The sequence below is a fragment of the Biomphalaria glabrata genome, chromosome 4, assembly GCF_947242115.1.
Source record: "Biomphalaria glabrata chromosome 4, xgBioGlab47.1, whole genome shotgun sequence".
In the NCBI taxonomy this organism is placed as follows: Eukaryota; Metazoa; Mollusca; class Gastropoda; family Planorbidae; genus Biomphalaria; species Biomphalaria glabrata.
This window is the reverse complement of record NC_074714.1, coordinates 17,054,611-17,071,625: the sequence shown is the minus strand read 5'-3', so window position 1 is coordinate 17,071,625 and position 17,015 is coordinate 17,054,611. Positions and strand designations below refer to the sequence as shown.

The 17,015-nt window shown below is 38.2% G+C and overlaps 1 protein-coding gene across 4 annotated transcripts in view; it reads left to right on the top strand.

Annotated features, from left to right (window-relative positions):
- The window catches only part of LOC106053096 (protein Wnt-7b-like), a 134,853-nt gene that overhangs the window by 83,857 nt on the left and 33,981 nt on the right, over positions 1-17,015 (top strand). For all 4 annotated transcript variants that reach the window (XM_056026725.1, XM_056026726.1, XM_013208576.2 and 1 more), the window contains one exon: positions 1,064-1,293. In XM_056026725.1, coding sequence (XP_055882700.1) covers positions 1,064-1,293 — 230 coding nt within the window. The remainder of the gene's footprint in view (positions 1-1,063; positions 1,294-17,015) is intronic.

Below are 17,015 nucleotides of genomic sequence, written 5' to 3'. Positions count from 1 at the left end.
GCACCTAGTTTCACTTCTATATTTAGGTAGACATACTAGTAGGTAGACATACTAGTAGGTAGACATACTAGTCTCCAGCCTTATTACCTTGAAGACATTGTTGAATACATCCACACAAATGACACATTAGGTCCGTCTTGATTAACACCTGTACATGTGGGGGTTGGGGAGGAGAGGGCAATGTTGGTAAGAAGTTTTTGGTAACTGGGTGGCAGACTAGCGGGGCACTGCCTGGTCGATCGTTCAACTTGGCCAGCCTCACCCCCCCCCCCTCTCCACACATTTTGGGGTGGGGGTCACTGCAGCGCATAAATTGCATGAGATAGTCAATTACTAACTCTTTCAAGCTGTGTGTGTGTGTGTATTGGTTGGGACCCGGGGGGGGGGGCGTTAAGAGAAGATCCAGACATTAAATCCGACACAGGTATTAGTTATGGCATTTATTGCAGGCTGTGTCCTGGCTATTAAATGGACCAATGGGTCTCAACCCTTAGCGGTATTGTGGTCTACATTTTAGTAAAGGACATCGAAGTAACGTTACCCCTCCCCCTTCCCCCCCCCCCCCCCGCATCACAGATGTTTGAATAGTATTTATATATGAGCAAAGAAGACTATTTCATACGCCATGCGAAGGACACAAATAGACATTGACTGGCGTAAGATTGAACATAATCAAAGGAGTTTGTGCTACTCCACAGGCAATAGCTACACAAGCTCTCTTTTGTGTTGGAACAACCGATAGCTTGATAGCTCATAAATAGCCCGCAATAAGAGTAATTCTTTCAAAATTACTTATAAAGTATGTTCATGCATATATTTATTGACCTAATCTTATACTATTGCTTTAATATTTATATATTGCTATTAAATAAACTCTGCGATGTGGGCAGTTTCCACATCGATATATATGCTGGTATAACAAATAAGACTAAAGGTAAAATTAAGTTATAAATATGTTAGCACATCAATAATCTTTATCGTCAATAAACACAATTGCAACAATACTACTAATTCATGTAACATAAATGTAAACATTTCTAACAATATGTTTTTCTTACTTCAGAGCTTTGTCGTCTGTGGTGGCGCTGAACGCCAATATCATTTGCAACAAGATCCCCACTCTGGCGCCCAAGCAGCGCCTCGTGTGCAAAAGTAGGCCAGATGCTTTCATTGCTATGGGGGAAGGTGCCAAACTCGGGGGCGCCGAGTGCCGCTTCCAGTTTATGAACATGAGGTGGAACTGTACCAGCATCAACGGAGACAAGTCCATGTTTGGATATGAAGAACTGGGTGGTGAGTACATTTTCTTGATTTTATATCATGTTATACTTACATAGATATGGCACCCGGAGGATAACGAGTTGTTCTATGTGTTCTGGCACAATCTATGCAGGACACTCGGCCTGCCTAGTAATGTGAAATACTGCACTGACCTTACTGGCCGGAAAGGAAGACACTATTTAATATTGTGATACATTTAAGGCAAGCACTCAACAAAAGGGATGAACAATTACACAAGTTTAATTATTAAACAACGAAATAAGACAGAGACCACCATCAAACAGGACACACACATCTGTCTCTCATTTCTCCCTTTGCTCATTGAAAGGTTCTGTCTATAAATCTATATACAGTGTTAAACTGTGCGCTAGAAGCTTACACCAGAATCTGCTGTGCGTAGAAATTTATCACCCAGAACAAACCAATATTTGTAAAAAAATTTCGGATCTTATTGTTGGGGTCTCGTCTCTTGTATAAATTAAATTTTATACAATGGTAAGTTTGCCATCATTTATCAAATTCATTGAGTATTTTTCTCGTCTTGTTTTTAATGTTATCTCTACGAACCAATGTCTTGAATTGTGTGTCTGTTTTGTTTGTGTTCCACATTGTTCTTAGCGAATCTATTATAAAGCATTAGCATTGACAAGGATTTTAAAGATTAAGAATGAATGCAGTATTTAGGTGACTACGAAGACCCAGGCTGCGATCTGCATATTGTGTAAGATCGGATACAGACAAAGCCGTTGTCTGCTAGGGGTCTATTTAATTTCTATTTACGTCTGTGTTAGGTAATGTCTATTATTTGGATCTATAATGTGTGCCCTGCGACTTGATATCTAATGTGTGTCCTGCGACTTGATATCTAATGTGTGTCCTGTGACTTGATATCTAATGTGTGTCCTGCGACTTGATATCTAATGTGTGTCCTGCGACTTGATATCTAATGTGTGTCCTGCGACTTGATATCTAATGTGTGTCCTGCGACTTGATATCTAATGTGTGTCCTACGACTTGATATCTAATGTGTGTCCTACGACTTGATATCTAATGTGTGTCCTGCGACTTGATATCTAATGTGTGTCCTGCGACTTGATATCTAATGTGTGTCCTACGACTTGATATCTAATGTGTGTCATGTGACTTGATAACTAATGTGTGTCCTGCGACTTGATATCTAATGTGTGTCCTGTGACTTGATATCTAATGTGTGTCCTGCGACTTGATATCTAATGTGTGTCCTACGACTTGATATCTAATGTGTGTCCTACGACTTGATATCTAATGTGTGTCCTACGACTTGATATCTAATGTGTGTCCTGCGACTTGATATCTAATGTGTGTCCTACGACTTGATATCTAATGTGTGTCATGTGACTTGATAACTAATGTGTGTCCTGTGACTTGATATCTAATGTGTGTCCTGTGACTTGATATCTAATGTGTGTCCTGCGACTTGATATCTAATGTGTGTCCTGCGACTTGATATCTAATGTGTATCCTGCGACTTGATATCTAATGTGTGTCCTGCGACTTGATATCTAATGTGTGTCCTGCGACTTGATATCTAATGTGTGCCCTGCGACTTGATATCTAATGTGTGTCCTGCGACTTGATATCTAATGTGTGTCCTGCGACTTGATATCTAATGTGTGTCCTGCGACTTGATATCTAATGTGTGTCCTGCGACTTGATATCTAATGTGTGTCCTGTGACTTGATATCTAATGTGTGTCCTGCGACTTGATATCTAATGTGTGTCCTGCGACTTGATATCTAATGTGTGTCCTGCGACTTGATATCTAATGTGTGTCCTGCGACTTGATATCTAATGTGTGTCCTGCGACTTGATATCTAATGTGTGTCCTGTGACTTGATATCTAATGTGTGTCCTGCGACTTGATATCTAATGTGTGTCCTGCGACTTGATATCTAATGTGTGTCCTGCGACTTGATATCTAATGTGTGTCCTGCGACTTGATATCTAATGTGTGTCCTGTGACTTGATATCTAATGTGTGTCCTGTGACTTGATATCTAATGTGTGTCCTACGACTTGATATCTAATGTGTGTCCTGCGACTTGAGAACTCTCAATCTGTCTCTTCCAGACACCAGCTGCAGCCAGCTGCTTTCCTCTATGACAGTTAGGGCGTCTGACTTGATCTTTAGAGCACTTCTGATGCACCACTGTTAGTAGAAGCAGAATGAACAAGTTAAAGTAATAATTTTCGGATAATAAACTTGGAAGCCTTTTTTTTTTTAAAGAAGAAAAAAACTACTAGTTAACTGTCAATCACTAGCGGATCCAGAACTTGTATGTGTGTGTATGTGTGTGTGGATCTGCTAGTGCTGTCAATGCAAATATAGTCTTGTTGCAATTCATTTTGGTTTAAGGCCTACAATTATTAACTTAATAGAGACAGTCGTGATGACCTTTACATTATCAGATTTATTTACTACATTGAAAACTCGTGCAAGGCCGGGGGACACGCATTTGAGATCCAAATGGTTGTTACGCCAAAAGAAAACGTGCAGACGGCTGAAAAATATATTAAATCCAACTCCAGCAGACGACTTTGTCTGCATTACACAAAAATATCTAGGCCACAGTTGGCACATCTCACCAATTTGAACTACTGCACATCTTCCTTACTGCATTCTTAATGACTTTGCTACATATTCTCCACAAGTTGTATGTGTAGAATTGTGTGTTTAAAATTATTAATAATTTTGTTTCTCTTATTGTAGTAAATCATAGAATCTATAGAGACAGAAAAAGCTAAAAATGAATAGCACAAATGCTGAGTTTCTAAAAAAAAATAACAACTAGGATCTTCAATTTTCATCTGTATTTTCCCAGGATATAGATTTTCTTCTTTTATGTCTGTGCTAGTGTTTTAATGATATTCTCTTTGTTCCTTACCGAATACCAAACAGTAATTCTATGAACAAAATCTGACCTATTGTTATGCAGCTAACGACCGAACATAACAATAATGAACTACAAGCTTTTTTTAAATATAGATTTAGGTCTAAATGTTCCTAACATTTAAATATCAACAAAACAGACACCAACAAATTATGCTATTAAAAATTCTATTTAATAAGTCCAGCATGTTGGTCTTTCATGAATGGTTCACTCTATAGGTCACTTAGGTCAGACAGTGTAGTATAGACAGAAAACAAAAGTGCCATTAGGAATTATACGTAACTTCATTAAGAATATTATTGACAAATTATGAGATACACAAGCTAAGGTTTGAAAATTAAATGTAATTATAAAAACAAGACAATAAAAAAATATTTTACAAATACAAAGTGTAGTATTAAGTGTAGTTGTATCAATTAGTTTGAATCAGTCATGTAATTACATTTGCAATAGATCTACACTATCGGTCGGTAATAAGTTTGTGCGATTAGAAATATTTTACCAATTGTTTTTGTTTAGCAAAATTTTATGCTTTTAGCTTTGTCACTACGCTATTATCTAATCACTTGTCTGGACCAGTTTGGGGGGGGGGGGTATCTGTGTCAATGTTACCGTGATCGTGATCGTGATTTTAAATGATTTGAATTCAAAATCAGGGCTCAAGATTACTTTAGGGGACTAATTTTCGTTATACAACCATATCTGTCAAGTACGATTTCTTTCTCTTGTTCAATTCCAAACAAAATAACTAATAACCAATAGTTAATTAACTAATTGGATTATTTTTTAAAAATTGATTCTTGTTTTGTCAGGCACTAGAAATAATTTTGAACATTTTCAACTTGATCCGAGATTGGGTGTGGGAGAAAATAATGTGTACACACTTTTTTGCCAGACAGACAGACAGACTGAGTTGATGTAAGTTTGTAGTAAAGAGAAGCGAGACGAGATCCACGCATGGTTTGGTTGAGGAGTGTGAGTCGCGTACAACAGTTCAACTTGTACAATCTCTGTGGCGAGACATTCAGAAGACATTGTGTTCTTGTGAGTCAAACTGACAAACTTGTGTGTCTCGAGACATTCAGAAGACTTTGTGTTCTTGTGAGTCAAACTGACAAACTTGTGTGTCTCGAGACATTCAGAAGACTGTGTTCTTGTGAGTCAAACTGACAAACGTGTGTGTCTCGAGACATTCAGAAGACATTGTGTTCTTGTGAGTCAAACTGACAAACTTGTGTGTCTCGAGACATTAGAATGGCAAGGGTGAGAGCGGGGGGTGGTAAAACACATAAACTTAAGGGTGTTTAGGGGACATTACTCGCAGCACGCCTGCCGTCAAAGATAGACATAGAGACAGACACAGACTGTTCACTTACAGGCACGCCAACAATAAACTTTTGTTAGGAAGAGATTTAATTTATTCAGCTATATTCTGGTTTAGACTTTTCTGGTTTAGCAAATAAATAAAAAAAAGATAACTTTGGCAATAAAAAAAAATATTTTATGATATGATGAAGCATATCATTTCTGACAATATTAGAGATTTATATAAATGGTGAAAAAAAATAGCTTCCTGTTTAGTGTATCCTGTGTACAATGCAGTGACAATATTGATAAGCTGTCTATAGTTTAAAAGTTAAATGATAATTTTCGCGCTCATTTAAGCTCTACAATTCCATTTTTTTTAAAGCTCTTCCCTTTGAAGCTAATTAAAAAAAAAAAAGTTGGCAACATTTTCCTTTATTTCAAAATAGGCGAGGACTTGAAGCTGGTTTAGATTAGCGTGAACATCTCCGATGCATTTGTTTTTTAATATAGCCGCGAATTTTATTTTTTTTTAAATATCGCGGTTCATTGAACTATTGTAAAGCGATTTTATTTGATTTCCTTTTCTTTGTAAGCTTTAAATTCTACACTCTGTTTGACATTACAGCAGACGATCCAACATATATACTTAGTTCACTCGTTATTCAATTGATCAAAGAAAAAGCAATGCAAACCTAGATAGTTAAAAAACTAATACCCAGATTAACCTACAAGTGCTACTCCAACAAGCTAACAGAAGAGCTCTCCGTTCAGGGGAAATAATGTTTTATTAAACAGCCCAGTTAAAAGAACTTAAAAAACCAACAAAGAAACGCAGTTTACAAAAAAAAATTAAAAACTAACAAAGGGAAAAAAACAGTACTTTTAGAGTTATTACTCTGTATATTAGAATGTAAAAACTACGCGAGATACGGGGTAAAAAAAAACCCAACTCTTTGAGAATTATGAAAAAATTAGCAGCAAAACACGGTTTGTTACTCGTGGTGAAAATATATTTCTCTCTCTCTCTCTCTCTCTCATATATATATATATTGTTATAACTCTGCCGTGTGCCCCACCATCCAGGCTAGTGCAGAAGTGCGCACTGTTATAGAATGGACTGAAAAAGGATGTCATCATTAGAAAGGAGAACGATTTCCGCCCAAGTAGAGAGCCAATATGGAGAGATTGTGCCTAAGAGAAGATATTGTTTTGTGTACCTGTGATGTCGTGTAAATAAACGTCTATGTCTCGTTGAGTTGCCTCACTTAAGTTATTACAATTGGTGTCAGAAATGGGATTATAGGCAACTCAACGAGAGGAGGTAGGATTCGATCTCTATGGCATCGTTGAAGCTATTACATCAGCTCTTAATTAAAGAGCTAAGACAAGAGCTTCGGGACCGAGGTTTAAAATCCCTCGGTAGCAGGGAAACGCTCACGGCTCGTCTGCGGCAAGCTCTAATCAATGAAGAAGAAGATCCGGAGACCTATCAATTTGAAATTGAACCTGGGATTGTTGATGTAATGGGCAAGATCCAAGACTGTGGGGATGCATTTAAGGAACAAATGAACACGATTAGGATCATGATGGGGAACATGAGTAGGAACATAATTTTGAACAAGGTAGATGAAAGTGTATTGCAAGTAGAAGGCCAAATAGACCAAAGTGATAAAATTGTGTCGCAAGCGAAAGAAGAAATAAACTCGTTAGGGAAGGAGCAGTTGCCTGGTCAGGACTGTGGCTGCACAAACAGTGGTGATGGAGGCGCTGGGGATTGTAGCGCAGTCTGTGTCTGTGTTGTGGGCAAGTCTGGCGGGGGTGACTTTCAAGACGAGAAACGTGACAACGATTGCTGCGACGATCTCAACGGGGTGTGCCGAATCGAAAGGAAAGAGACAAATGAAGAAACAAGAGAAGTCTGTTATGTGCCTGAAGTTTTTGTTCCTGGTGTACCTGCAACGAGTACCTCAGTAAGCCGGCGGACAGATCAAGACAACATTGGGTCTGCATCCAAGCTGGCTGCTGTGGGCCTTAAAGACCTCTGTTTTTTTCTGTCACTTTGACAGGAACCCGAACTATCAAAGCCCCAAGACCGTTTCTGATTCCTTGCCTTGGATGTCGTCGGGTGAAATTGCGAAGACGGGCCCCAACAATGGCCGAGACAGAAGCAACGAATTGGACTTTGGCAGCGGCATAAAAGAAAATTCGATGCTTGGCAACTGCCTCCAGGCGATTGACAAGATCTGTATATGCGGCGCCATGCGGGGACCGTGCCCATGCCAAGAAACCAAGCAACAAGGTCTGAACTTTACAGACATTTGTACTTCTGCCTACATCAGTGAGATGACTTGAACGGTGGTGAATTGATTCCAGCGAAATCTTATGTAGTGGTGGATGAACATTACAAGGATGCTTCATGGGCATACCTTACTGATGAGGCTGAGAAAGACTATGTGTTGGAAACCATGGCTACCAGTGGACCTACAACTGTGTCACGAGACGTCCATGGAAAAGATCCGCTGACTTGGCGTCTTAGAACAACAACCCTGGAATCTACATTGATCGCCACAACTTCCATTTGTTTTATAAGTGGCTGGCAACCCTGACCTCCACTAACTCTCCCTGTGTCAGCTGGCTGGCATCAGCGATTATCGTCAAGAGGTCGAAGCAGCGACCACGACATCGTCTCAAGCGTAGACTGGCCAACTGGAATTAGAGTAAGCGACGGCCGCGGAAAACTGTGCAGATGGCTTCGTGGGCGACAGGCACACTACCGTCTGTGGTTCCCACCGATCGACCTCCAGCTGAACTGTCAAAACTCCACCGCACTGTATCTTTTCGGGACGAAAAGCTCTAAGAAGGGGACAATGTTATAACTCTGCCGTGCGCCCCACCATCCAGGCTAGTGCAGAAGTGCGCACTGTTATAGAATGGACTGAAAAAGGATGTCAACATTAGAAAGGAGAACGATTTCCGCCCAAGTAGAGAGCCAATATGGAGAGATTGTGCCTAAGAGAAGATATTGTTTTGTGTACCTGTATTGTCGTGTAAATAAACGTGTATGTCTCGTTGAGTTACTTTTCTTTGGTTATTACAATATGATAGTTTCCATTAAAGAATTTTTACATTTTGTAAACAGTTTAAAGCTTCAGGATGAAAGACTATTGCACTTCATAGAGCTGGTCTAAATATTTATTCACATCTAGAAAACTTTGTTTCTTCACCTACTGTTTTTCTTCTAATCTGATTAGTGAAGTAAAAGTTGTGGGTTGTATATTAATTTATGTTTTCAATGAAATAACATGCTGTTCTTCTCAGGAGCTCAGCATAATGGTAATGTAAACTTGCAAGGATTATATTCGATGGTTGAAAACAATGTCCTGAATGAATAATATTGAAAATATGGAAGCTAGAAAACTGTATATATTTGTCGCCAAAATCACCAAAAAGGAAACTCTCAAAGAAGAGAAGAGTCTAACGTTCACTGTAGTTTGAGACTCCAGCGGTATCACAGCAAAATGTTTTTCACCTATTCTTTAGTCTATTGAATCGTTGACTTGTTCACTGTCTTTCTGCACTCCTTTATGTCTTTTGCCTTGAACAGAATCTCATTCCATAACAGGTCAGTCCATTCTTTAATGTTGTCTTCACTTTGATTTCTCTGTCTGCCTCCTTTTCTTTTTCCTGATACTGTTCCGTGAATGGAGGTCTTTGCGACCACTAAGGACTTTGTGATGAATTTTTAGCTTGCTTTTGTTTAATTGGTCAGCAGGTCCTCGTGGGACCCGAATGCATTGTGACCTTGTTTCGCATCTCATCATTAGTAATATGGTCTTTGTAGGTGATTCCTAGTATCCTTCTGTAGCATCTCAATGCCATTACTCTTGTCTAGTTCTGCAGTTAGCGTTCAAGATTCGTAGGCATACAAGAACGTGGCCATGACCAAGGAAGCGCATCAGTCTGATTGCAGTGCCGAGTGTCTTTTCCAGAGTGTTTTGAGCTTTGCAAGTGTTGGTGTAGACTGTGCAAGTCTGGCCAGTAGTTCAGCTTGATTCCTCGTCTGAGACGATAGTTTCGATTTATCTCAGGAAAAGTGCGTAGAAATATGTATTCCAAGTTCTCTTAATTATTTCCTCTCTGCTTGTCGTCATAAAGGGGGAAATCACTGTTTTACTACCAAATTATCAACAAGAGTTATTGGCCATTAATTCTCTATGACAATGTTGTGACATTATTGACACTAAAAGTGATTTTATTTCATGACATGATTGTGAAACATAAAACTTGGGAAGTGATTTCTTGACAATGGCACTAATTACCATAAAACCTCACTCTGAAACCAACTTCTAACACGCAATGAGGTCGGCATAGCGTTACACGCGGGTGCAAAAACTTCTTCTCTCACTCTATAACGCCTCATAACAATTATTAGATCCTCTAACAAACAGACACACATGCGCACAATATATATATATATATAGATAGATAGATAGATAGATAGATAGATAGATAGATAGATAGATAGGTAGATAGATAGATAGATAGATAGATAGATAGATAGATAGATAGATAGATAGATAGATAGATAGATAGATAGGTAGATAGATAGATAGATAGATAGATAGATAGATAGATAGATAGATAGAGATATATATTGTTATGGCAGCAATTTGCTTTTATGTAGTCAATCAAGGATTTTATAAGAAAAATGTTTGTAATATTTATAAGTGTCAAAATCTAAATGTAGTCTCTATTCTAGTCTATACTATTGTTTCAAGGTCTGAAAAAATAACTTTAAAAAAAAATATTGTTTGGCACCTGAGAAGTTTGTTATTTAAAATGAAAAAAAAAAAATAAGACCACCACTTCCTTAATATTTCATTCAAGCGCATCTAGATAGCATAAGTGAAAACTCACAAGTTTAGCTAATTAAAAATGAAAAATAATAAATACAAATTAAATTTAGAACTAACGACTAAGTCAGTGTTTCTAATTTCTATTACCAGTGACGCGCCCCCCCCCCCCCCCCCCAAAAAAAAAAAAGAAAAAAACTTACAATTTTAGAAACTCTGGACTACCGGTTGAGCGAGCGGGAAGGAGGAGTTTGACCTTACTGAACTTGGGAAGTTTTGAACTTAAGTGTTATGTGAAGACCCTCGAGATGCCTGAGGTTGTGAGTAAGGACAAGCTAAATCTGTCCAGCTCAAGACATGGAACAACATAAACAATGAAAACAACTACAAAAAAGATGGGTTAAGTTATCGTGTAAGAAAAAAAAAATCGAAACAGCTTTGAAGTGATCAGAGTCACGTGACATGACGTGTAGCGAGTGTGACAGCTTCTGAACGTCTGCTATGGACATGTTACGTAGCGGTCCTGTCGAAAGGGAGAAGAAAATTGTAGACTGAAAGGGGGCGTAGTCATGCTGGAAGGTCGCGCATGTAATCGCCTTTGATTGTCTCTTCCGGTCTGGCAGTCGTACCGGAAGTTACCCCCCCCCTCGCTATTGGATGTCCTAAAAAAATATCACATAACGCTCTATTAAGAACTAGCATTCTAAAAATAGATCTAGTACTTAAGATATCTTAACGAACGAACTAGCTTCGTTTTATTTGTATTCTTTTGTCTTCTTTTTTGATTGCCCAAAGAGTTGAGTCGAAGAAAATTTGATCTGTAAAGTGGTGAGGGGTCCAAGCAGATGTAAATTTGTTACATGCCTATTACCTATAGCTCAGATTCCAAGACTCTGGGGCTACAGCACATCGGGGAAACTCCCAGAACCTCCCGCCCCCCATATTCCTTAACTGGACCACATCAGGCGTGCGGGTATCCGCCATAAAACTGCCCCTGAGAAACAGTGTCTGCTGCTGTAGAAGGTCGTTGACTTGTAGCACCAATCTGCTGGAAGACAACTAAACCGTTGTAGGCGTATTAGATCTTATTGCAATGACTTGAATAACTTTTTTATGAAGAATGCTAAATAGAACTTTTATTACAATATAGACTAAATGAACTTGCGATAAAATGAAATAAATGTTGTAGACTTTAGTTATAATTTAAAATAGTAGTTGAACAAAATCTAACCTCACAACAATAACACGTCTTTTCAGTCTAACTATCTAGAGTCGTCTCTAATACCTAAGACGGCTGACGACAATGCCGCTTATCTATCATCCTACACTGACCTACACACTGCATAGTTAACCTCTTGCCGAAGTCACCACAGAAACACACGAGCACACACACACACACACTCCATATTATGTGGACAGTGACACGGGTGATCTTAGGCGCCCCAACATGGGCTCTGCTTCATTATTGGTCTAATCGTGTTCCACCCAGGTGCCACGTTGTGGCTAAGATGCATTGCCCAAGGAGGGGCGGAGAGCTTGAATTGCGAGCAACATCACAGCACCAAATAATTTAATGCTGCTGATTGATTACAGAACAAAATACAGCGATGTACCGGACGAGATTCGAACCCTCTAGCTCGTACAGCGTTACCACCTGCTATCAATATGAGTGTATTAACTTAACGATATTCAGTATTGGTATCTATACCGCCCCCTTCCCTCTTTCAGAGAATGTAGTGGACAACAAGCAAACAAAACAAAAACTTTAGGGGAAAAAAAAGTTTATCTAAGGTAAACAACTCCACACTCACAACCATATATCTAAATATTGTTGGAGTTATTTCCCTTATTTGATCTCAAACAAAATAATTTATCCCCATTAATTAATTGGTTAATTGGTTAAATTTTAAATTGATTTTATTTTTTGTTTCGTACAAAAAATAATTACTTAAATTTTCAACCTGATCTGCAAAACGGTGTGGGAAAAATAACGTGTTCATTTATCTAAGGAGACGAAACCCTACATATTTAGTCGTATTTGTGAATACTGAAGGATAGGATTAATTTTCCTCGTTGACATCAAACAAAATAATTAATTACCAGCAATTAATTGACTATTTTGGTAATTTTTATTTATTGATTCATGTATTGTTTATGCCTATGAATAATTGTGCAAAGTTTAAACTTGACCCAAAAATGGTTGTCTGAAAAATAAAGTGTACAAACTTTTTGACAGACAAACAGACAGACAGAGTAGTAGAAATACATGTATAATTCTTATAAAACAGTTGTAATTTTAGAATATAATAGAAGTACTGTAGTGCATGCAAAGACGTCGAGTATCAATGACATGTTTGGTCAGTCCAATGAATTCTAGTCAATCGTTTTTGTTGTTGCATGTTTAATGAACATCCTGTGTTTAAAAACATCAACCACAATGTAATTAAGTGTTGTTATAAATTTATTATTGAAGAGCTCCCATTTGTTTAAGTAGTTCCCTGCACCCCAATATAGACTGATAAGTAGACTGAATGGTAAGTAGACTGACTGATAAGTAGACTGACTGATAGATAAGTAGACTGAGTGATCATTAGACTGATTGATAGGTAGACTGACTGATAGATAAGTAGACTGACTGATAGATAAGTAGACTGACTGATAGATAAGTAGACTGACTGATAGATAAGTAGACTGACTGATAAGTAGACTGACTGATAGATAAGTAGACTGACTGATAGATAAGTAGACTGACTGATAGATAAGTAGACTGACTGATAAGTAGACTGACTGATAGATAAGTAGACTGACTGATAGATAAGTAGACTGACTGATAAGTAGTAGACTGACTGATAAGTAGACTGACTGATAGATAAGTAGACTGACTGATAGTAGTAGACTGACTGATAAGTAGACTGACTGATAGATAAGTAGACTGACTGATAGATAAGTAGACTGACTGATAAGTAGTAGACTGACTGATAAGTAGACTGACTGATAGATAAGTAGACTGACTGATAGATAAGTAGACTGACTGATAGATAAGTAGACTGACTGATAAGTAGTAGACTGACTGATAAGTAGACTGACTGATAGATAAGTAGACTGACATAGATAAGTAGACTGACTGATAGATAAGTAGACTGACTGATAGATAAGTAGACTGACTGATAGATAAGTAGACTGACTGATAAGTAGTAGACTGGCTGATAAGTAGACTGAGTCAAGTCACTTTTTCTCGAACTGAAATAAAGTCACATGTGTGGTCACGTCCCCTTCAACTCTTTTCTCTTGAATGACTCCTTCCCCCCCCCTCTCTCTCTCTCTCTCTCTCTCTTTCTCTATTTCTCGCTGTGACATCGCCTCGTTGGTCTGAGACCTGCGTGAGTTGAAAGTGACATTTTGTTCCCTTCCTTCCTCCAACGAGACACGCCCATTTCATGCGGGGACACAGCGTGTGTCTACAAGACAACAAATCCTTGTTTTTTTCTTTATACATTTATGAAAGATAATATTTGTACAATACCAGAACGAGAGAGAGAGAGAGAGAGAGAGATAGAAAGAGAGAGAGAGAGAGAGAAAGAGAGAGAGAGAAAGCGTTTGAGTAGGTTTAAAGACAGAGTGTGTATGTGTGAGTTATTAAGAGAGTTCAAATGCGAGGAAGAGATATTGAAAAGAGAGAGAGAGAGATAGAGAGAGAGAAGGATTAAGTTTGAGAGACTGAGAGACAATGACGGAAAGAGAGAGAAAGAGAGAGATGGTGAGAATAAGAGAGAAAGAACGAAAGAAAAAGATAGTATAAGAGGGAGATACATTGAAATTGATTGAATAAAAGAGAGGGGGAAGTTGAGAGCTAATGAGCTACAAAGAGTAAGCAATAGTGAGAAGGACAGAGAGACAAATAGAGAGAGAGAGAGAGACAGAGAGACAAATAAAAGAGAGAAAGTCAACGCTTCTCCTAACATGAATATGTTAACACAGTAAAGCCACTTCAAGAGAAAATAACTGTGGAGAGTACGGACAAAGCATTAAGGGTGGGCAAGAGGGGGGGGGGGGGACAACGAAAAGCTTTTCTTCTTCTCCTCAGCCAGGTCCTATTCTAAACTCGGTATCGTTTGCCAGCTCTAGGGCCCTTAGGTGCCTCTTCACGAAGCGTTTTCTCAGTTACTCGAGGACCCCACGCACAATGAAACCAAGTGAGCCGCTTTAAGAGCGCATTCAAAATAAAGCAGCCAGGCTACTGGGTATCTCCTTTCTCCTACTCCAGGCGGAAACCGAATCTTTCTCGAGATTTCAGACAAGCCAATACAGAAAAGGTTGTCTTACTTTGTACAACTCACCAGATTATATTGTGTTCATTTCGAGCTAGTTTTTTCTGGACACATTTAGCAGGTATAATGGTCTACGTTTTAAAGTCAATCCGTTTGTACAAGTTTAAATTTGTGATATAATACAAGTTTAAATTTGTGATATAATACATGTACTATCATTTTTTGTTTCTTTAGCACCTGTATGGATTGAGCAACTGTAATTATTGTGTTTGTGTTGACTGTCTGTCATACTTAAAAAAGTCCAATGTCACATTAACGTGACTTGTGGTGATTGAAAGCTACTTTTAGTCATCTGAAACATTTTGTCTCTCTTTTTGTTATTACTAAGTGTACAAAGGGTTTTTTTCTTCCATGATCTTGATTAAACATGGTAGAATAATAAAAGGTATTTCTTCTTCTGTCTAATTGCCCTAAGAGTTGAGTCTAAGACTCTTGTAACTCTAGGCCTATAGAAGATCGCCTTCATGTGACTGTCTAAACAAAATTTTGTCTGGGAAAGATCCAAGCAAATGTTAATTATTACATACATTTCATACATTATTACATCCAGGGGTTCTCAACCTTTGGGACGCGACCAGCTTAGGGGCGCCTAAAACCATCGAAAATATCGATATATTTTTCTTCTATTCCAACTTTTTAATTTGATATTGTACAAAGTTGTTTCTTTACCATTGGAACTTTCTCATTTTTTATTGTCATTCTAGGATAGGTGTCTTAGACTGAAACAGGGTGATCTCAAGCATTAGAATTGTCGCAGAATAACTATTTTTAACATTTACGAAAATAACTTTAGCGGGTGTCGCCTCAGTGTGGGGGTCGCCAAGCAAAAAAGGTTGAAAACCGCTGCTATTACCGATGGCTCATATCCCATGGAGCTCGGATAAGAATCGAGGCCAATATATATTCGGGTCCCCTGCCGCATATTCTAAAATAATATGCCATACTAACCATATCAATCTGAAGTACGCTGTGATAGAATTCTTTCGAAATCAGCACATATTACACAATCAATAAGTTTTTCCCAGCATCTTTCATGGATTACCGTGAGAATTACAACATGAAATATTTAGCTTCAAAATACTGTACCAATTAATTCCTTCACTACATTGAGTAGTGAGTCAGCGAACCAGGTTAGGCTTAGGGCTAGCTTACACTTAGAACCAGGTCGGACACTGGTTCAGGGCACCGCTACTGCTCAGGCCGCCTCTGTGGTTGTCACACAGTCTCTTGGAGAAACACGCGACCATTGTGTTCATGTAATGAACCTGTCAAATACAAGGGAGATAAACACCATATCCTTCAAGACAGAATAATGACAAGGGACTACTTTGTGTGTTTTTTTACCTCCGTCCATTCATTCTATGATGTTTGATCTGTATATAAAAGGTAGACGAATGCTAGGCCTTCAATGTAATAACGACATCCTTTACAGTTACACAAAATCTGATCAGTATTTACAAAGCTTATAACAACTCACTCTGTCTGTCTGTCCATCTGTCTGTCTGGTAAAAAATTTAAACATGTTTTTTTTCCCCATTTCCAAATTGCGGATCAAGTTGAAATTTTGCACAATTATTTATAATCAATAATAAGACACAAATCAATTTAAAAATTTAACCAAATACTTAAGCATTTAGTTTTAATTAATTAATTTTGTTTTATGTAGCAGAAAAAGGGAGATGAACCCAGCAATTTTGTACAGATAAATGGCAACACTTTTATATATATTTCCCTTTTTCAATATCAAACACAATTAATTAATTAATTACCGTTGTCAATTTACTAATACTTTTTTTTTTAAATTGCAAAATGTTTTGTTAGGTTAAATAAATAATTGTGCAAAGTTTCAACTTAATCCGAGAATGAGAAGTGATGTACACGATTTGTACCAGACAGACAGACAGAGTCGATATTTACCAGACAGACAGACATAGTCGATATTTACCATGCAGACAGACATAGTCGATATTTACCAGGCAGACAGACAGAGTCGATATTTACCAGACAGACAGAGTCGATATTTACCATGCAGACAGACATAGTCGATATTTACCAGGCAGACAGACAGAGTCGATATTTACCAGACAGACAGAGTCGATATTTACCAGACAGACAGAGTCGATATTTACCAGACAGACAGACATAGTCGATACTTACCAGGCAGACAGACATAGTCGATATTTACCAGGCAGACAGACAGAGTCGATATTTATCAGACAGACAGAGTCTATATTTACCAGACAGACAGACATAGTCGATATTTACCAGGCAGACAGACAGAGTCGATATTTACCAGGCAGACAGACAGAATCGATA